Source organism: Pan paniscus, chromosome 11 (genome assembly GCF_029289425.2).
Source record: "Pan paniscus chromosome 11, NHGRI_mPanPan1-v2.0_pri, whole genome shotgun sequence".
In the NCBI taxonomy this organism is placed as follows: Eukaryota; Metazoa; Chordata; class Mammalia; order Primates; family Hominidae; genus Pan; species Pan paniscus.
Window position 1 is genome coordinate 13,991,992 of NC_073260.2, and position 20,314 is coordinate 14,012,305.

Genomic DNA, 20,314 nt, shown 5'->3' on the forward strand with positions numbered 1-20,314 from the left:
ATACCTGTCAAGAAATCAAACAGTGATGGTTAATGCCAAAGTAGTCCTTGCTCCTGACAGATTTTCAGAGGAAACCTTAGCTGCCCCTGCAACAGCTGTGCTGTGCTCCTCCGCCAGCTACGGAGTCATGAGCACCCGAACCCATTTCACAGGTGTCACAGATGCCAAATCTCTTGGGGGTCTACCCTCAGCCCCAGCTCCAACACAGCACAGCCCTATCTCCTGCCTCCAGTGTAGCCCTTCACCCCAATCCCACCACCTTCTCTTCCACAGAAAAGAGCCCCGATGCAATGTCCACATCTTCATATTTATTTCCACAGTGTTAACATGGAATAGATTTAGCAACCATTGCAGAGAAAAAAAAAATCTCTCATTGGTTTACGAGTTAAATCCTGTAACAATGAATTTCAACCATTCGAAGTCTTCTGCTGCTTAACATTTACTGAATCAAAGGCTGAAGTAAATGGACTCTCATCTAGGTCTCAGAAATCACACAGCTGGCCTCGTGATGTATTTACGATGGGATTTAACTTCTAATACAAGGCAAGTTTGACAGTTACAGCCAATGAAGCGCACGACTCTGTACATGGATTTCTTGACCTAACATTCAAAAGGACATTTCATAGTACTAGTTTAATTCTGATCTCTCTCTAGAAGGCAGAAACCACATCCCACACTCCTATGCAATTTGTTATTTTGGTATTGTAAAGTAAATGAATAAGAAGGGGTGGAGGCATAAAGAAAATCTAGTTTCTGGCTGGGCAGGGTGGCTCACGCTTGTAATCCCGCACTTTGGGAGGCCAAGGCGGGTGGATCACGAGGTCAGGAGATTGAGGATCATCCTGGCCAACATGGTGAAACCCCGTTTCTACTAAAACTACAAAAATTAGCCGGGCTTGGTGACATGCGCCTGTAGTCCTAGCTACTCGGGAGGCTGAGGCAGGGGAATCACTTGAACTGGGAGGTGGAGGTTGCAGTGAGCCAAGATCGCACCATTGCACTCCAGCCTGGGCAACAGGGTGAGACTCTGTCTCAAAAAAATAAAATAAAATAAAAACAAAGAAAAAAAAATAAAATCTTTAGGCATTCCCAGACACAAAGATCTCAGAGACAGACAACAGAGAGCCTCCGTATTCATCTGCCCGAGGCTGTTTGTCACAGTTCCCTTAAAAGATGCCTGGAAATGCTCCCAACAACAAGGGACTCAAGTATGGGGCTGAGTTTGTTATAAAAGCAGCTAAATGTGTTTAGGAAACACACGAAGTGAAACCAGACAGTGATGGCCCACGTACAAGACTTGTGCTTGAAGCTTTGGTGTGCCTCCATGGCCAATTTTTCAGGCACCAAAACCCATTCCTGATTAATTATTGATATACAATGCAAACCAAACTATGAAAACACAGACTTTTTTTCAGAAGAGGGAAATAAAGGCACAGAAACCTGCCAAAATAGATATTTTTTTCCATAAGAATAGTATGGTTGATTAAAATAGTTTATCACTAGTAAAACTTGTATCACTAGAGCAGACAATACAAATTAGTTTTTTAAAAAATGACATTCACTGAATTCTTGGTCTGTGCATTCAATGTGAATAATCATCAAAAATATATTACAATTAAAGGTTTGTAAGGAGCTCTGTCTGGGATTTCTGCAGTATATTATTTCGGAGGAGAAGAACCACCATAAAGTATGAGCTATCCACTGTTCCTTTTTACGTCATGTATGGTAATCAGTCTATCTCCTAATGCAGGTTCACAAACTTCCACGGTGAGATGTCTAAGTGACTTAGTGACTTTCACACTCATTAAAGGCAGCCCTGTCCATCAAACTCCATACCTAGAAAGTTCAATAAACTGTATTACATTTTAATAAATATTTCTGTGTACTTTTTGTTTTTTGCTTTTAAGCTCAGCTTAAATTTTGTCAAGGAAACCATTTCACAAGACAGTATGTCACAGCCTACTATCAGCAATAGTCCTTGTTTATTAGAATCTGCAGATGTCCATATTACATCAAATATAAATATATATTATATTTACATTTCCTTCTTAGCTTTCAATTTAGGTGAGTGTATTTATAGATAATGCCACTAACGCACCACTATTCTAATCCTCAGTGCAACTCATACCTTCTTTCCATTAGATGCTCATTAATGTAAGACACCATCTTAAAAGAGGGGTACTGTTCTTTTTTAAAATAAAAGGAAAGAAAGGGAATCCAAGAATGGAGGTCTAGAAATTTCCTAAGAGATTTTTGTTTTGTTTTTTATACTTAGAAATACTTGAAAAATGTGGTCCCTTTTTGTAGTACTAGTCTCTACTTGGGGACAAGAAAATAGAATATGCAACTCAGAAAGGAAAGAGCCCAAAGACGAGAGAACCTGCTTGTTAGCTCATTAACCTGTTTAGTAAAGATCTGCTTTAAAATGCCTGATGCTGTGCAGTATCATACAAAACAATCTTCAGCCTTCAAAGCAGCTGATGCACCTTCTCAGAGATCTGTTTGTCTGATTAACAGTCTGCTGCCTTGGTGGGCCTTGGTCTTGGTCACTTTCGGTCATCGATGGTTTTAATGAATTCTACTGCTGCTGTGAACTGCATCCACCAATAGGACTCCTCTCCAGACAGACAGCTAGCATAAAAGCTACTGATATACTGCACAGTAGACAGCAAACAGGGTGGATTTGCCTAGAGAAGTGAAAAATAAAGAAGAGTCAATTACTCAGATGTCATAGCTCTGCCAAAATCATGTAAGTGTTCTTCGAATGTTCTTCTATGAAAGACATACCAATCCTTTTGAAAACAACCCCAAAGTTATTTTTTGGAAGTAATCTGTGAACCCTAGTTTCCAGGAGTAGCAATAATATGCTGGAAAGGCAACCCAGGTTCTAATCTCAGCTAATCTATCTAGAGGTTTCTATCCTTGCAAGTCCTTAACCTCACTGGTTTCTAAGAAGGCTGAACTAATCTCTGTGGTCTTACTCAACATCCCAGGATTTCAGAATGTTAGATAACAAAATAAATGCTGTAAGCAAACTGAGTTATATCTGGTAAGTCCAGGGAGAATAAGCTGAGAAAGAAAAAACTAAAAAAGATGACATGCCCTCTGTTGCCAGAGGTAACAGAGGACATCTCCTGAATTTTTTTACCTTTTTCATGTGGTGAGAAAGGGCACAGGCTGTTAAATGGTTAAGAGGAAGAGCTAGGGCCTTTTCCTTAAAACTAGCTTAAACTGGCTCTACACAGGAACTAGATTTATCACGTGTGGAAGCCAGAAGAGCGATGGCCAACAGGAGGAGCTGTGACGACCAACCCCATGGGTTTCTCCCTCCAAGCTAAGTGTTCAGGTTGTAGAAATATCACAACACTAAGAAATAGTAAGACATATGTCACACACACTTTAGACAGCAACAGCTGGGCTGAGCTGACAGCAACACACAAGTGATACGATCACTTAGTGGCTGTGTGCACCCAAACTACATGGTCACCCTCAAAATGTTCAAAATAAACCATTTAAATGATGAAACTTTAATTTTAAAGTCAACAAGAACTAGAGATGTCAGTACTTTTATACTACAATTACAAAATAAGAAGCTAAAAGAGGAAGGAGATTGGTAAGTTTGGTAGCCTATATGACAAGTACTGCAAGGAATTCCATATTAAAGAAGATGGTAAAAGTATAATATAAAGAACCTGCCCTCATCCATTCATCCAATAATTATATACTGAGCCCCAACTAAGAACTTCAGGCACTGCTTTTTTTTTTTTTTGAGATGGAGTCTCACTCTGTTGCCCAGGCTGGAGGGCAGCAGTGTGATCTCGGCTCACTACAAGCTCTGCTGCCCAGGTTCAAGTGATTCTCCTGCCTCAACCTTCCAAGTAGCTGCGATTACAGGAGCCTGTAATTTTTGTATTTTTAGTAGAGATGGGGTTTCACCATCTTGGCCAAGCTGGTCTTGAATTCCTGACCTCGTGATCCACCCTCCTCGGCCTCCTAAAGTGCTGGGATTACAAGCGTGAGCCACCGCGCCCAACCTAGGCACTGCTTTTTAGCTGAAAATGTTCATCTAGGAATCTAGTACTCCCATCCTTTCTTTCGAAAATCCTAAGGTAAGAACAAATCTTGGCTGGGCGCGGTGGCTCACGTCTATAATCCCAACACTTCAGGAGGCTGAGGCCGGCGAATCACTTGAGGCCAGCTGGAGACCACGAGACCAGCTTGGCCAACATGGCGAAACCCTGTCTCTAGCAAAAATGAAAAAAAATTCGCTGGGCATGGTGACGCACGCCTGTAATCCCAGCTATTTGGGTGGCTGAGGCATGAGAATTGCTTGAACCCAGGAGATGGAGGTTGCAGTGGGCTGAGATCACACTACTGCACTCCAGCCTGGGTGACAGAGTGAGATTCTGTCTCAAAAGAACAAATCTTGACATTAGGCACTTTCTTTCTGAGTAACCCAGAGCTTGTGACTTGGAAAAGAGCCAAGATATCTACGGTTGTGTGAAGCCCTGTGCCACCTGCTCAGAATGCCACATAACTCCTTAACTGATAGTAGTAAGGGGCCCACCTTTATCAACACAAACACCAACACAGGAACAAAGTCATCCGCTCCAGGGACAGAGTCCTCATTGGCCAGGCTCAGGAGGTTCATAATCGTAGAGCACATTCTCAGGATGCACTGCACTTTGTCCCGGGGGGTTTTATAAGCACTTATTGTCCTGATTTCTGATTGTGCAGATGGCCATGGTGCTTCTCGAAGATAAACCTAAGTGAGACCATAGACAATATACAGATTCTGAATCCAGTGGCAACCCCGCGCAGTGACTACTGCAACCTCCGTGTTGGGAGGCAGAGGATAATGTGGTTGCTTTTTCCTCTCTTTGGTAAAACCATATTGCAGGCCCCTTTCCCCTTCACTAAAGATTGAAGCGTAACTTTAAAACTTTTAAATAAGTTGCTCTGAATTTTAAAATACAGCAAACCAGATATCCATTAATAGAAAAAGGGCATTCAACAGCACAGAAGCTAGAATTCACAAAATTTCAAACCATTCTCTTTCTTAAATAGCTAGAATGGAACTTCTCTACATTTAGTAGCTGATTCCAGAAGTACAAACTACTAAAAGAGGACTTTTCCTTAAAACTAGCTTAAACTGGCTCTACACAGGAACTAGATTTATCACATGTGATAAAAGAGGTTAATTTAAAAATATGTACCATTGTTGCAGTAATTCCAGAAATAACAGATTCAAAAAACCAAAGACAATTTAAAATTTTATGCTAATTCATGTCTCATTAGTGGGGGTTGTAACAAAAACAACCAGAAAGCTCAAATACCTGAAATTTTCATGTTTTCTTATTTTCTAAGAGATGTAGGACAGGTAAAAATGCTAACATCAATGACTAAAAGGTAATCTGAGATCACATGCAGACTCAATGACCTCTCCTGAGACAGCATATCTCACTCTTTGGAGTGCTATCAGCCTCCCACTTCTTCAAAACTTTTCTGTAGAAACCTGACTATAAAAGCACTGATGGAGAGGTACTGCCCCTGAGAGCAGGGCTGGCTTGAGAAGTGGCATCAAGGAAGGGCTCCTCACAACTGGCTTTCTACTATTTCATACCAGGGAATTTTAATCCCTGAAAGCATCTTCAGGAACTTCGCAGTTAGACTGAATTACATAGAGTGAAAATGATGTTTTATATTTTATCACATTTCAGTTCCTTGAAAACGTGGTAACATTATATGGTATAATAACACGCAGCATTTAGTTAACATTACCCATGCTATATAAACCTGTATTACCTCTGGTATCTGAAGAGCTCTGTGATTTGCAGTCACTACTTTAGACAATCTCTGGATATGTTCATGAAGAACCCTGAAAACTCCCCAAAATACACATGTAAATATTCATTTCAGAAAATACGGTACACAAACAGTCATCATTGACTTTTACAAAACACGTGAAACATGTTGACTAGATATGGATTACAGCTAGATATGGATTACAGTTAGAGTTGAGCCTCTTAGATAAGTATTCTTTCCAATCTGCTCAGAAATGCTGAGTGAGCCAAGGGGATGCAGGGAGGGGAGGGAGTCTTTCCTCTCTGGACCAGACAGCACTGCAAGGGAGAAAGGAGAGGAGCCCTTGGTAGGAGCTGCTTGGACACATTATTTTGTAAGGTAGAGGAAAAGGAGAGGGGTGGAAAAAGTTGAGAGGAAGTAGAAGGATCAAAAGCCAGAAACCAAAGATATTAATTACATGGAGAAGGGCCTCCACCATTCACCCAATCTTTCACTTTGTAGATGAAGAGAAGTAGGCTTAAAAAGGGAAAAGGCTTGCCTAAGCTACACAGGTGTCAGTAACGGGCTGAACCCAGCTTCCTGGCTGCTCGTGTTCCTTCCAATTCCTCTTTTGGCTTTCCACCCTCTATAAACCCCACAGAAATGCCATGGAGGGTGGGGAAAAATAATCTCCTTCAAAGTTGCTGTTTGTAGTCTATATGGTTTGAATGTCCCCATTCCTTATCCTATGCCTAAAGGCAAAAACTAGTGCTCTGGAGAGAAAACAGGCCCCATCTGGCATATTAAGCACAGAAGTCTGGGGTGGGCCAAACACTGTGAGACCATAAACAAATGAGGAAGGCAGATTGGAAGGATCCTAACCCATTTCACAGGAAAGTGAATTCTCTCAAATATCTATGCAACATCTGAAAATCTCCATGAAAAATATTTCATACAAACATAACCCACACCCCGAGGATCCTATTACACGGACCCCTGGGAGTCAGGCACAGTAAGCCACTGTCACTGTTAAGAAGCATGGTAACAACTTTAACATGGTTGAGGTCAGAAACAGGGTTATGAAGCAGTGCTCAAGAAAATACAGAAGGCCAGGCGGGGTGGCTCATGCCTGTAAACCCAGTACTTCAGGAGGCCAAGGTGGGCGGATCACTTGAGGTCAGGAGTTCGAGGCCAGCCTGAGCAACATGGTGAAAACCCATCTCTACTAAAAATACAAAAATTAGCTGGGCATGGTGCCATGTGCCTGTAATCCCAGCTACTCAGGAGGCTGAGGCAGGAGAACCACTTGAACTTGGGAGGTGGAGGTTGCAGTGAGCCAAGATTGCGCCATTGCACTCCAGCCTGGGTGACAGAGCGAGACTATCTCAAAAAAAGGAGAAAATACAGAGGAGGAAAAATAAAACTGCAAAATCTTCCCTAGTCTCTTTACGCAAAAATAATCGCTATTACTATTCCAGGTTAATTTTTTCCAAGATTAATTGTTTTTTGTGTGTGTGTGTGTGTGTTTTTTTTAAAAGACAGAGCTTCGCTCTGTTGTCCAGGTTGGAGTGCAGTGGTGTGATCTTGGCTCTCTGCAACCTCTGCCTCCTGGGTTCAAGCAATCCTCCTGCTTCAGTCTCCCAAGTAGCTGGCATGACAGGTGTGAGCCATCATGCCTGGCTAATTTTTGTATTTTTAGTAGAGACACGGTTTCACCATGTTGGCCAGGCTGGTCACCAACTCCTGAACCTCAGGTGATCCACCTGCCTCGGCCTCCCAAAGTGATGGGATTACAGGCATACGCCACTGCGCCCAGCCAGGATTAATATTTTTAAACAGCTTTATTGAGATATAACTCACAAGCCATACAATTCCAAGCATTTTCTGGTATTCAAATACTTAACTGTTCATTCTCTCTCTCTCTTTTTTTTTAGACAGAGTCTCACTCTGTTGCCTAGGCTGGAGTGCAGTGGCGCGATCTCAGCTCACTGCAACTTCTGCCTCTTGTGTTCAAGTGATCCTCCCTATTCAGCCTCCTGAGCAGCTGGGACTATACACGCATGCCACCACACCCAGCTAATTTTTGTATTTTTAGTAGAGATGGGTTTTCACCATGCTGGCCAGGCTGGTCTCGAACTCCTGACCTCAGGTGATCCACCTGCCTTGGCCTCCCAAAGTGCTGCGATTACAAGTGTGAGCCATGACGCCCGACCAACTGTTCATTCTTAATAAATATATAATGAGCATATATTAGAAGCCAACCACTGTGCCTGGTGCTGTTAGAATGGTTAATAAAAGCATTATTTCCTGGTCTCGCAGAGGGAATAAGGCAGTGTGGAGAGAACATTCATCAAAGGATCACACAAACCAGCGATTAAGAACAGGGGAGAGGCCAGGCACGGTGGCTCATGCCCTGTTATCCTAGCTCTTATCCCAGCACTTTGGGAGGCTGAAGCAGAAGGATCGCTTGTGTCTAGCAGTTTGAGACCAACCTCGGCAACACAGCAAGACCTCGTCTCTACAAAAAATAAACAAGGCTGGGCGCAACAGCTCATGCCTGTCATCTCAGCACTTTGGGAGGCCAAGACGAGTGGATCATCTGAGGTCAGAAGTTCGACACCAGCCTGGCCAACATGGTGAAACCCCATCTCTACTAAAAATACAAAAAAAATTAGCAGGGCATGGTGGCACATGCCTGTAGTCTCAGCTGCTTGGGAGGCTGAGGCAGGAGAATCGCTTAAGCCCAGGAGGCAGAGGCTGCAGTGAGCTGAGATCACACCACTGCACTCCAGCCTAGGCAGCAGAGTGACACTCCGTCTAAATAAATAAATAAAAACAAAATCAGCAGGTGTCATGGTGTGCATCTATAGTACCAGCAATTTGGGAGGAGGCCAAGGTAGGAGGATCACTTGTCACATAAGCCTGGGAGGTTGAGGCTTCAGTGAGCTGTGATCATGCCACTGCACTCCAGCCTGGGTGACATGGCAAGACCCTGTCTCAAAAGAAAAGAAAAAGAAAAAAAGAACAGGGGAGAATTTTGCCCCCACAAGGGACATTTGGGAATGTCTGAAGACATTTGGTTGTCACAATTGGTGGGGTATTACTGGCATCATGTGTGTAGAGGTCAGGGATGCTCCTAAAGATCCTATAATGCACAGGACAGCCTCCCACATCATCAACAATCTGGCCCCAAATGTTAGTAGGGCTGGGTTCAGAAACCATGACTCAAACAGATGTCAAATGGCAACTGTGGCAAGTACTAAAGAAAGGCACCGAGGCCTGAGAGAGCCCTAACAGGATGTAACCTAGTCAGGACAGGCTTCATCAGGGAAACGATACTTAAGTCAAGACCTGAAGCATAAGTAAGACTTAATCACGAGAAGGAAGGGAAGATTAGTTAAGGCAGAGTAAACAGCAGTGCTTTCCAAAGAGGCTATACCAATTTCTACTCCTTCCAGCTTGACTGCCCACATCCCTGAAAACTGGGTATTATTCTTTGTGATCATGTAACTCTGACAGGTGAAAAATGGTAACCAATGCATTTCCTTTTACAATCAGACACTAAGTTACACATATAGCTTGCCTAAAATATGGGCTACCTGGTAGATCCCTATGTAGTTCCACATAGGCACTCAACATAGAAGTACTCACTGGTCGCGAAGTATGTCCCCATCTTGATTAGGGTAGAAGGCGAGCTTGAAAATCCGGTTCATCACGCTTCGCTCAATGGCCAGTTGTGCATCTTGAAGCTGTTCTTCACTCGCGTTTTGCCATATGACATCCTGGGCCATTGCACCATAAAGAAACTGCAGAAAATCTTCTACCTGAGCAGTTTTATCGTCAGCTGCAGTGAGTTTCTGAAAGTCTCCAAAGCAAAATAATAATTTTTAAATAGTTTAATAAAAACTATCTAAATAATTTTAAAAAGGAAATCATAGAAATAATTTTAATCACTAGCTATGCAGACACCATGATCTTAAAGCCAAAAGTGTTTCAGTGTAGTTTATTTTAGGACAATATGTAGCTATATAATTAAATCAGGAGAAAAAGTAAGAAATATGTGAAAGTTTAAGTGCAAGGAATTTGTTATAAAAATATGTTTCTAGGCCAGGCACAGTGGCTCACACCTGTAATCCCAGCACTTTGGGAAGCCGAGGTGGGCGGATCACGAGGTCAGGAGATTGAGACCATTCTGGCCAACATGGTGAAACCCCATCTCTACTAAAGATATGAAAATTAGCTGGGCGTGGTGGCGCGTGCCTATAATCCCAGCTACTTGGGAGGCTGAGGCAGGAGAATCCCTTGAACCAGGGAGACAGAGGTTGCAGTGAGCCGAGATCGCGCCACTGTACTCCAGCCTGGCGACAGAGCAAGACTCCGTCTCAAAAGTTTCTAAGAAAAATATGTTTGGCTTTTTTAAAAAAATGAGAAAATTTGTATAGATCCAAAAATTTACCAATGTCCCCAATTTAAAAAGTAAGCTACAGATATTCAATCCAGGAGAAAAATGCAATTTATTGGTTTGACATCAAAGTTTAATTTATTAAGATTCCATAAAATAATTGGGTATTTAAGGCATGCAGATACTTGAACAAACTAGCAAAACAAAACAGTATTTCTAAATCTTCCCAACAGTATTACAGGTGAAGAGATGCTTTAACTAAAGGTATTGAGTTACCTTGAATGAATTCCCTGATCTTCTTTTCTTTGCTCTCCAGCAGTAATCTCACACAGACAGTGGTAAAGTATCGATTGGCCACTTCTTTGTCCCGCAAAACTCTTTGCAATAGCCTTTCCAGGTGAGCCTGTGTGGTCTGTAGTCCTTGTCGACAACGAGTGAGATAAGCAATATATGGGGCTCTTTTTCTAAAAGGAAAAATACTTTGCATGACATCAGATATATTCAGTGCATACTCTCTTTGAAGAATAAGGGTCCTAACTTTTCTTTAGAAAAATTACTGCACAGACTGGTTTTACAAAGTAGCATGTCTGTGCTCTCTTCAGTAGCACATATACAAAGTAGCATGTCAGGCTGCAGACATGGTAGAGACTGATCATGGTGCCAGCTGCAGAACAGACCCATTTTGCATTTTGTTTGGGAGGATCTATGGGGCTGAAGACTTAGTTACCTAATTCACTAAATGTTACTAAGCCCCTCTGCATACTTGGTGTATTTTATACTGGAGCTATAGGACCTCATACTTAATAGGAAATTGACAGCTACAGATGACCAACAATAACAACAAATACAGGTTATATGTCACTAGGTCACAAACATCCCCCACCAATTACTTGCTTATAGTCTAAATGTCACATTCACTAGAGTGCCCATTCCCTAAGCCCTGAAGCCTCCTCACTACCTAAGCATCTCAGTTACATTTTTCTCCATAATCATGAGCAGGGGACTGGCAGCAGAAAAAGCACAGCAATTCCTAAGGCTACTTACATCTGCTTCTCTGGTCCAGGAAAGTAGGCTTTCCTATCACCACTAAAAAAAGAAATATGATATTCTAGTTGTCCTAGCCTCAAAATATAGGCATACCTCTTTACCTGCTTTTGTGCAAAGCTGAAGTAAATTGCACTCTTCTATTTGGAACTGCTCATTTGTAACTACATTTCCAGAGTAAATATCCAAATATGTTGCTTAGAAATTGATATGATTTGGCTGTATTCCCCACCCACATCTCATCTTGAATTTCCATGTGTTGTGGGAGGGAATTGAATCATGGAGGCATGTCTTTCCTGTGCTGTTCTCGTGATACTAAGTCTCAAGAGATCTGATTGTTTTAAAAAACGGAATTTCCCTGCACAAGCTCTCTTCTCTTGTCTGCTGCCATGTGAAATGTGCCTTTCACCTTCCGCCATAATTTTGAGGCCTCCCCAGCCACATGGAACTGTTAAGTCCAATTAAACCTCTTTCTTTTGTTAAATTGCCCAGTCTCAGGTATGTCTTTATCAGCAGCATAATAACAGACAAATACAGTAAATTGGTACCGAGAGTGGGGTACTGCTAAAAAGACACCCGAAAATGTGAAAGCAGCTTTGGAACTGGGTAACAGACAGAGGATGGAACAGTTTGGAGGGCTCAGAAGAAAACAGGAAAATGTGGGAAAGTTTGGAACTTCCTAGAGATTTGTTGAATGGCTTTGACGAAAATGCTGACAGTGATATGAACGATAAGGTCCAGGCTGAGGTGGAGATGAGGAACTTGTTGGGAACTGGTGCAAAGGTGACCCTTGTTATGTTTTAGCAAAGACACTGGTGGCATTTTGCCCTTGCCCTAGAGATTTGTGGAACTTTGAACTTGAGAAAGATGATTTAGAGTATCTGGCAGAAGAAATTTCTAAGCAGCAAAGCATTCAAGAGGTGACTTGGGTGCTATTAAAGGTATTCATTTTTTTTTTTTTTTTCTTGAGACAGAGTTTCACTCTTGTTGCCCAGCCTGGAGTGCAGTGGCGTGATCTCAGCTCACTGTAACCTCCGCTTCCAGGTTCAAGCGATTCTCCTGTCTCAGCCTCCCAAGTAGCTAGGATTACAGGAACCCACCACCACACCTAGCTAATTTTTTGTATTTTTAGTAGAGACAGGGTTTCACCATGTTGGCCAGGCTGGTCTTGAACTCCTGACCTCGGGTGATCCACCTGCCTTGGCCTCCCAAAGTGCTAGGATTACAGGCATGAGCTACTGTGCTGGCCAGCATACAGTTTTATAAGGGAAACAGAGCATAAACGTTCAGAAACTTTGTGGCCTGACAATGCGATAGAAAACAAAATCCCATTTTCTGAGAAGAAATTCACGCTGGCTATAGAAATTTGCATAAGTAATGAGGAGCTGAATATTAATTCCGAAGACAATGGGGAAAATGTCTCCAGGGCATGTCAGAGGTCTCCATGGCAGACCCTCTCATCACAGGCCCAGAGGCCTAGGAGGAAAAATGGTTTCATGGGCCAGGCCCGGGGTCCCCATGCTGTGTGCAGCCTAGGGACTTGGTGCCCTGCCCTCCGGCCGCTCTAGCCATGGCTGAAAGGGGCCAACACAGAGCTCAGGCTGTGGTTTCAGAGAGTGCAAGCCCCAAGCCTTGGCAGCTTCCATGAGGTGTTGAGCCTGTGGGTGCACAGAAGTCAAGAATGGGGTTTGGGAACCTCCACCTAGATTTCAAAAGATGTATAGAAATGCCTGGATGCCCAGGCAGAAGTTTGCCGCAGGGGCAGGGTCCTCATGGGGAACCTCTGCAAGGGCAGTGCGGAAAGGAAATGTGGGATCGGAGCCCCCACAAAGAGTCCCTACTGGGGCACTGCCTAGTAGAGCTGTGAGAAGAGAGCCACTGTCTTCCAGAATTCAGAATGGCAGATCCACTGACAGTTTGCACCATGCACCTAGAAAAGCCAGCAACTCCACACCAGCCCATGAAAGCAGCCGGAAAAGTGGCTATACCCTGCAAAGCCACAGGAGCGGAGCTGCCTAAGACCATGGGAACCCTGGCTGGGTGTGGTGGCTGACACCTGTAATCCCAGCACTTTGGGAGGCTGAGTTAGGTGGATCACTTGAGGTCAGGAGTTCAAGACCAGCCTGGCTAATATGGTGACACCCCATCTCTACTAAAAAATACAAAATTAGCCAGGCATGGTGGCGCATGCCTGTAATCCCAGCTACTTGGGAGGCTGAGGCAGGGGAATTGCTTGAACCCAGGAGGCAGAGGTTGCAGTGAGCCAAGATCGCACCATTGCACTCCAGCCTGGGCAACAAGAGTGAAATTCCATCTCGAGGGAAAAAAAAAAAAGAAAGACCATGGGAACCCACCTCTTGCATCAGCGTGACCTGGATGTGAGCCACGGAGTCAAAGGAGTTCATTTTGAAGCTTTAAGATTTGACTGCCCTGCTGGATTTCAGACTTGGATGGGGCCTGTAGCCCCTTTGTTTCTGCCAATTTTTCTCATTTGGAATGGCTGTATTTACCCAATGCCTGCACCTCCATTGTATCTAGGAAGTAACTAACTTGATTTTGATTTTACAGGTTCATAGGCAGAAAGGACTTGCCTTGTCTCAGACGAAACTTTTGACTGTGGACTTTTGAGTTAATGCTAAAATGAGTTAAGACTTTGGGAAACTGTTGGGAAGGCATGATTGGTTTTGAAATGTGAGAACATGAGTTGGGAGAAGCAAGGGGCAGAAAGATATGGTTTGGCTGTGTCCCCACCCAAATCTCATCTTGAATTCCCATGTGTTGTGGGAATTCAATTACCAGTGGGAGGTAATTGAATCAATGGGGACAGGTCTTTCCTCTGCTGTTCTCGTGATAGTGAATAAGTCTCACAAGATCTGATGGTTTTGAAAAAGGGGGGTTTCCCTGCACAAGCTCTCTTCTCTTGTCTGCTGCCATGTGAGATGTGCCTTTCACCTTCCGCCATGATTGTGAGGCCTCCCAGCCACATGGAACTGTAAGTCCAATAAACCTCTTCTTTGGTAAATTGGCTAGTCTCGGGTATACCTTTATCAGCAGCGTGAGAACAGACTAACACAGAAATCTACATCCAGGAAAATATAGCCAAGCACTTTGTAGGAAGCCTAGATTCATTTCTGAAATAAGGATAAAAAAGAAAACACTTGCAGCTAACAACTAGGTTTAAAAGCTGAACAGGTGGGGTATATTACCTGTAGTCCTCAGCAATCGAAGCCAGCAGTTTCCTACAAGTCCTATTATCAAAACGGCACACACAGCGCATTGTTTCTTGAAGTTGAGCCATTAGATTCTTATCTTGTAAATTAATTGCTTCAGCTATTTGAACTTTTAAGAAGCATACTATTTCATTGTCTAAATAAAAGATACAAGAATTCTGTTATTCTTGAGAATTTCCATGTGCTTAATTAAGCTAATTCAGCATTTGGGACGTCAATTCTGCTTTGTCATGTATCATTAGAACTAAGCTGTATTGCCACTCCCAATTAGAAAATACTTTAATAAATCATCAGTAATCAAAGTGCCCTTAAGTGATACTAATGTAAACATATTAAGTTGAACCATATGGAATTGCTGTACAGCTTCAACAGCTGAATACTGGCAATTTCATATGGTGCAACCCATAAACATAGGAAAAATTAAACGATCCTGCAGCAATTTACCTTCTGGGTCTGTGTGGTCTGGTAAACCATTCCTTGTTGAATGGGTCAGCACTGGGAAGGCAACAGAGTCCGCAGAGCAAAGAGCAAGCCTCAGTTTCTTTTTTGCATCTCTGAAAAATGAGTAGAAAATACATTAATTTCTTTATCCAGATATGGTCACATTTTACAAATATTTACTATATAAATTAATGTTACCTTAGGACTCAAATGTTTCAAACATTTTTGTTTGTTTGTTTTTTTTTGAGACGGAGTCTTGCTCTCTCGCCCAGGCTGGAGTGTAGTGGCGCGATCTCGGCTCACTGCAAGATCCGCCTCCCGGGTTCATGCCATTCTCCTGCCTCGGCCTCCCGAGTAGCTGGGACTACAGGCGCCCGCCACCACGCCCAGCTGATTTTTTTGTATTTTTAGTAGAGACGGGGTTTCACCATGTTAGCCAGGATGGTCTCGATCTCCTGACCTTGTGATCCGCCCGCCTCGGCCTCCCAAAGTGCTGGGATTACAGGCTTGAGCCACCGCACCCGGCCTTTGTTTCAAACATTTTAAAGAAGATGATTCTTAACTGACACTCCACTTAAAAGAACAGGCTTTCTAATTACCCAAGGAGCCAGGTGTGCTCGGGGCAAGGACCATTCTTTAAAGCACCAGAATCAAACAACAAATCCTTTCTGACCTTTTTTCATACACTGAGTTCTATGACGGGTGCTATAAGAATCGGAAAAGCATATTATGGCAGAATGGGAGGGACCACGGAAGTCAGAAGCCCCCAACACCCAGATTTGGAATGCCTTCTGGCACATCTCTTTAGAAACGCTGATGACGCCACAAAATAAGCTCACTACCTGACAAGAAACCCTTTCTTCTTTTTTTTTTTTTCCTTTTTCTTTTTTATAGAGATGGGATTTTGCTATGTTGCCCAAGCTGGTCTCCAACTCCTGGGCTCCAGCGATCTACCTGTCTCGGCCTCCTAAAGTGCTGGGATTACAGGCGTGAGCCACCACGCCCAGCGAGTTTTTTAAATCCTTGAATTAACACCTTTGATACATAACATCTACAACTGAAACAAAGTCTTCTTAGTAAACAGCATTTCATTTTTCTCTCCCTGCTTTATACATTTATTGACTCAAAACATCACTTGACTTGACGTGACTGCAATGGTGCTGAAAAGTCCAAACCCTAAAGTCCCAAATCCTATAAAAGAAATACCTGTAAGAGAAAGCTGAATCCTGCGGGTGGGCTGCTTGGCTTGCAGAGTCTGGGAGATCATCAGCCGAGATGTTCTGCAGTGCTTCGTCACGGGGAGAATCATGTGCACTTTCACCATCACCCATAACCTCTAAACAAAACCCACCCCCAAGAAATGGATAACCAGGTTCATTTGGAATATTATGGCATGAGTAGGTATTCAGAGCAACTCAAGAATAAATTACCATTGACTAACAATAAGAGTTCTCTGGAAAAAAAAGAAAAAAACAAACTTCAAATACTTAACTGAATTATCAATAGCAACAATTATGTATCAAGAGACTAGTTGCTGAGAAGAGAGTGGTTTTACTTCTTATCCCAATACTAATGCAAAACAATGAACTAATGCAAAATAATGAAAGTTCACATTAACTTAATAAAGTTAACATCTTAGAATCACTGAACCAGAGAACTAAAAGAGGCTTCAAAAATCATTTTATACCCTCATTTTATAGACATGGACTCCTGCCCAGTCAGAAAATGGCTTGCTCTAAATTCCTTGGTTGGCCAATGGCCAAGGTTGACTATGGGTTAAGGTCTCCTGATTCTCTCTACTGGAGGTCTTCCTGCTACACCCAAGAGTGAGTCAAGGGACCAAATCACACACGCAACAAAGTCAGATCTGTGGTTTCCAAAGTTGGTTTTATGTCTTAATCAAGAATACACGGCTGGGTGCGGTGCCTCACACCTGTAATCCCAGCACTTTGGGAGGCTTTGGTGGGTGGATCACATGAGGTCAGGAGTTCAAGACCAGCCTGACAAACATGGTGAAACCCTGTCTCTATGAAAAATACAAAAATCAGCCATGTATGGTGGCACACACCTGTGGTCCAGCTACTCGGGAGGTCGAGGCAGGAGAGTTGCTTAAACTCGGGAGGTGGAGGTTGCAGTGAGCCAAGATTGCGCCACTGTACTCCAACCTGGGCAACAAAGTAAGACTCCATCTCGAAAAAAACCACACACACAAAAGAACATATAATACAACACATACATGTATACAATCAAAATGAATAAAAAGTTTTGGACAGGAATGAGGCAGGAAGATCGCTTGAGCTCAGGATTTCAAGACCAGCCTGGGCAACATAGCGAGACCTCACCTCTACAAAAAAATATATATATATATAATAAATATATTGTGTTCATATATGAAAATATCCTTATTCTTCGGAAATAATTTCAAATGCTTCAGGAAAAAATATAGGGAGAGACCAGCCTGGGCAACATGGCGAAGCCCCATCTCTACAAAAATATACAAAAGTTAGCTGGGCACAGTGGAATGTGCTTGTGGTCCCAGCTACTCAGGAAGCTGAGATGGGAGGATCACTTTAGCCTGGGAAGGTTGAGGCTGCAGCAGTAAACCATGATTGTGCCACTGCACTCCAGCCTGGGTGACATAGTGAGACTGTCTCACAAAAAAACAAAAACAAAAACAAAACATATATATATACACACACACACACACACACACTCTCTATATATGGCGGAATGTGGCAAAATGTCAAGAATTGATAAGTCTAGATAGAGGGTAGATGAACCTTCATTGTATTATTCTTTGAATTCTTCTGCTATTTGGAAACTATTCAAAATAAAAAAATACAGGAAGTTCTCCTTTCTGCCCACTCTCCCTCTGAGGCTTCCTAGGAGTCTTCCTCAGAGCCAACTCATGTGACCAGTTTGTTGGGAGATTCTTCCAGGAGATACTCTACGTGCATATAAGCATAAACACATATTTATGCAGTATACTATTTATGTTTTTTTTTTTTTTTTGAGACAGGGTCTTGCTCTTTTGCCCAGACTGGAGTGCAGTAAGCGTCATCTCAGCTCACTGCAACCTCCGCCTCCTGGGATCAAGCAATTCTTATGCCTCAGCCATCTGAGGATTACAGGCATCTGCCACCACTTGCAGCTAATTTTTTGTATCTTTGGTAGAGATGGGGTTTTGCCACATTGGCCAGGCTGGTCTCAAACTCCTGGCCTCAAGTGATCTGCCCACCTTGGCCCCCCAAAGTGCTGGGATTACAGGTGTGAGCCACCGTGCTCAGCCCCTATTTATGCTTTTATACACTTTTTCTCTTCATTTATCTTGGGGACTATATCTCATTTTTCTGAAAGCTATTCGGTATTCTATTATGAGGAAAACAGAATCCTTTAAAATAAGTACCAGGTGACAAGGGATAACTTGTCCCTTTTGGGACAAGTTGCTCCCACAGCTATATTGAGAGTGCATAACTGGATAAAATTACAAAGCTGTAGACATTGAAAAAGAACCTCCTCCCATTAAAATATGCCCCAACTCCCTGTGGGCCAGTCACCCCAGATGCAAAGGAGGACAACTCTAAGGCATTTGAACATTCAGGGGTACCCAGGGCTAGTGGGAGAATCCAGAGAAGGACATCAATTTAAACATTTGTTTAGGCAGTCTGTAATTTTGAGGTAGTAAACTGACTCCCTTAGCTATTCTTTCTTTTAAAGGCCACTTAAATTCAGATTACCTTTATCACTATGATATAAAAGTTTACTACTCAAATCTCTGTCATGATTATCACCTGTACTTTCATAGTTTGCCATTGCTCCATCACTGGGGCTGGTCCGTTTAATGGCATTCCTGTATTTGTCCAGAATATCCTCAGCCACCTGAGCTTGTGCACTGAGTCTAGGGCTGGGATCATCTGCAAGGGAAAGGAGAGTGAGAGAATTAGCCCCGTGGGTTTGTACCACCTCTGATGTTAGTATGACACCAGTAGCATAATCCCAAAGGCGGATTAGGAGGTAAGACTTAAAAAGAGCACATATCTCAATGTTAAGAGGCACCATGCAGCTGCCTACTCATCCCATTTCTAGGTCTAAGAGCCTTGCCAAAGCAGGAAATTGGGAAGAGTAGCTCCACCTTCTCATCATCACCAGAATGACAGTGTCAAAGTTCAGGGCAGACTGAATGGATGACGGATTTCTAAAGTGGTTGCACTCAAATCACTGTTATCAGCAATTCATGCTAATAGAACTTCCAACAGTGCATTTTTACATGCAGACTTCATTTATTCAGACATCTCTATGCTGAAGGAGGAAAAAAAACTATTCAAATTTAGACTTAAACCCCTTTAAATAATAACAAATGTCTTTTTCCATTCTTCCTTTATGAATCTCTTTCCACGCATTTGAAAACTAACAATATTCATATTCTATCTCACTAGATCTCACCATGACAGTGCTGCTGCTGGAATAGAGCACTTTTGTGCATGCAATGATGTCAGAGGCACTCCTAGAGAATCTAGACATTCTTGGGGAGTGCTGGAATTGTACCTGGGATGCATAGAGAAAAAACTTATCACAATCACAAATGCAGCACTGTTTACTGACAGGACCATTACTCTGTCAAAATCAGCACATCAAAAATATTATCCTGGAATCTAAAATAGTAGTCAACTGGGTTGTTAAAGCAAGGGATTGCTATAGATCTACAGGACAAAGTTCCATAGTGAAACACAAACTCCTGGGTTAGACCTAGGCCAGGCAGGTGACCATAAATGTTCACATTCTGGTAGAATCCCATTTTCTAAAAATTATAAAAACACATCGAAATCACTAGATTATATATATATACACACACACACACACACACACACTTATATGTGTATATATACATATACATATTTTGTGTGTGTGTGTTGTGTGTGTTTCCAGCAGCTAATAGCAGCTAACATTTATTGAGCACTTACCACATGCCAGGAACTGTGCTAAGTACCTTACAGAGATTATCTCAACTACTGATCAAACAACCTTACAGAGAAATGTTGTTATCATCCTCATTTTACAGAAGACGAAATCAAGACATAGACAGCTTAAGTAGCATGCTCATAGGCTCTTCTTTTGTTTTCATGAAACAAACACATGGTTTTCATGTCTCCGTGAACTTGTAGTAAACTGCAGTTGACCCTTGAACAACATGGGTTTGAACTGCACAGGTCCATTTATACACAGTTTTTTGCAATCAAATGCAGATTGAAGATACTGTATTAGGCTGGGCACGGTGGCTCACGCCTGTAATCCTAGCACTTTGGAGGCCAATGCGGGGAGATCACCCACGGTCAGGAGTTCGAGACCAGCCTGGCCAACATGACGAAACCCCAACTCTACTAAAAATACAAAAATTAGCTGGACATGGTGGCGC

At 42.6% G+C, this 20,314-nt stretch overlaps 1 protein-coding gene across 20 annotated transcripts in view; it reads right to left on the bottom strand.

Annotated features, from left to right (window-relative positions):
• Nucleotides 1-288: 288 nt before the first annotated feature.
• The window catches only part of GAPVD1 (GTPase activating protein and VPS9 domains 1), a 129,609-nt gene continuing 109,583 nt past the window's right edge, over nucleotides 289-20,314 (bottom strand). For all 20 annotated transcript variants that reach the window (XM_055117602.1, XM_034929051.2, XM_034929052.2 and 17 more), the window contains 9 exons: nucleotides 18,693-18,815; nucleotides 16,108-16,237; nucleotides 14,905-15,014; nucleotides 14,437-14,596; nucleotides 10,463-10,650; nucleotides 9,436-9,649; nucleotides 5,806-5,878; nucleotides 4,568-4,765; nucleotides 289-2,687 (listed from right to left, as the gene is read on the bottom strand). In XM_055117602.1, the coding sequence (XP_054973577.1) occupies nucleotides 2,547-2,687; nucleotides 4,568-4,765; nucleotides 5,806-5,878; nucleotides 9,436-9,649; nucleotides 10,463-10,650; nucleotides 14,437-14,596; nucleotides 14,905-15,014; nucleotides 16,108-16,237; nucleotides 18,693-18,815 (1,337 nt within the window). In that variant the 3' untranslated portion in view covers nucleotides 289-2,546. The remainder of the gene's footprint in view (nucleotides 2,688-4,567; nucleotides 4,766-5,805; nucleotides 5,879-9,435; nucleotides 9,650-10,462; nucleotides 10,651-14,436; nucleotides 14,597-14,904; nucleotides 15,015-16,107; nucleotides 16,238-18,692; nucleotides 18,816-20,314) is intronic.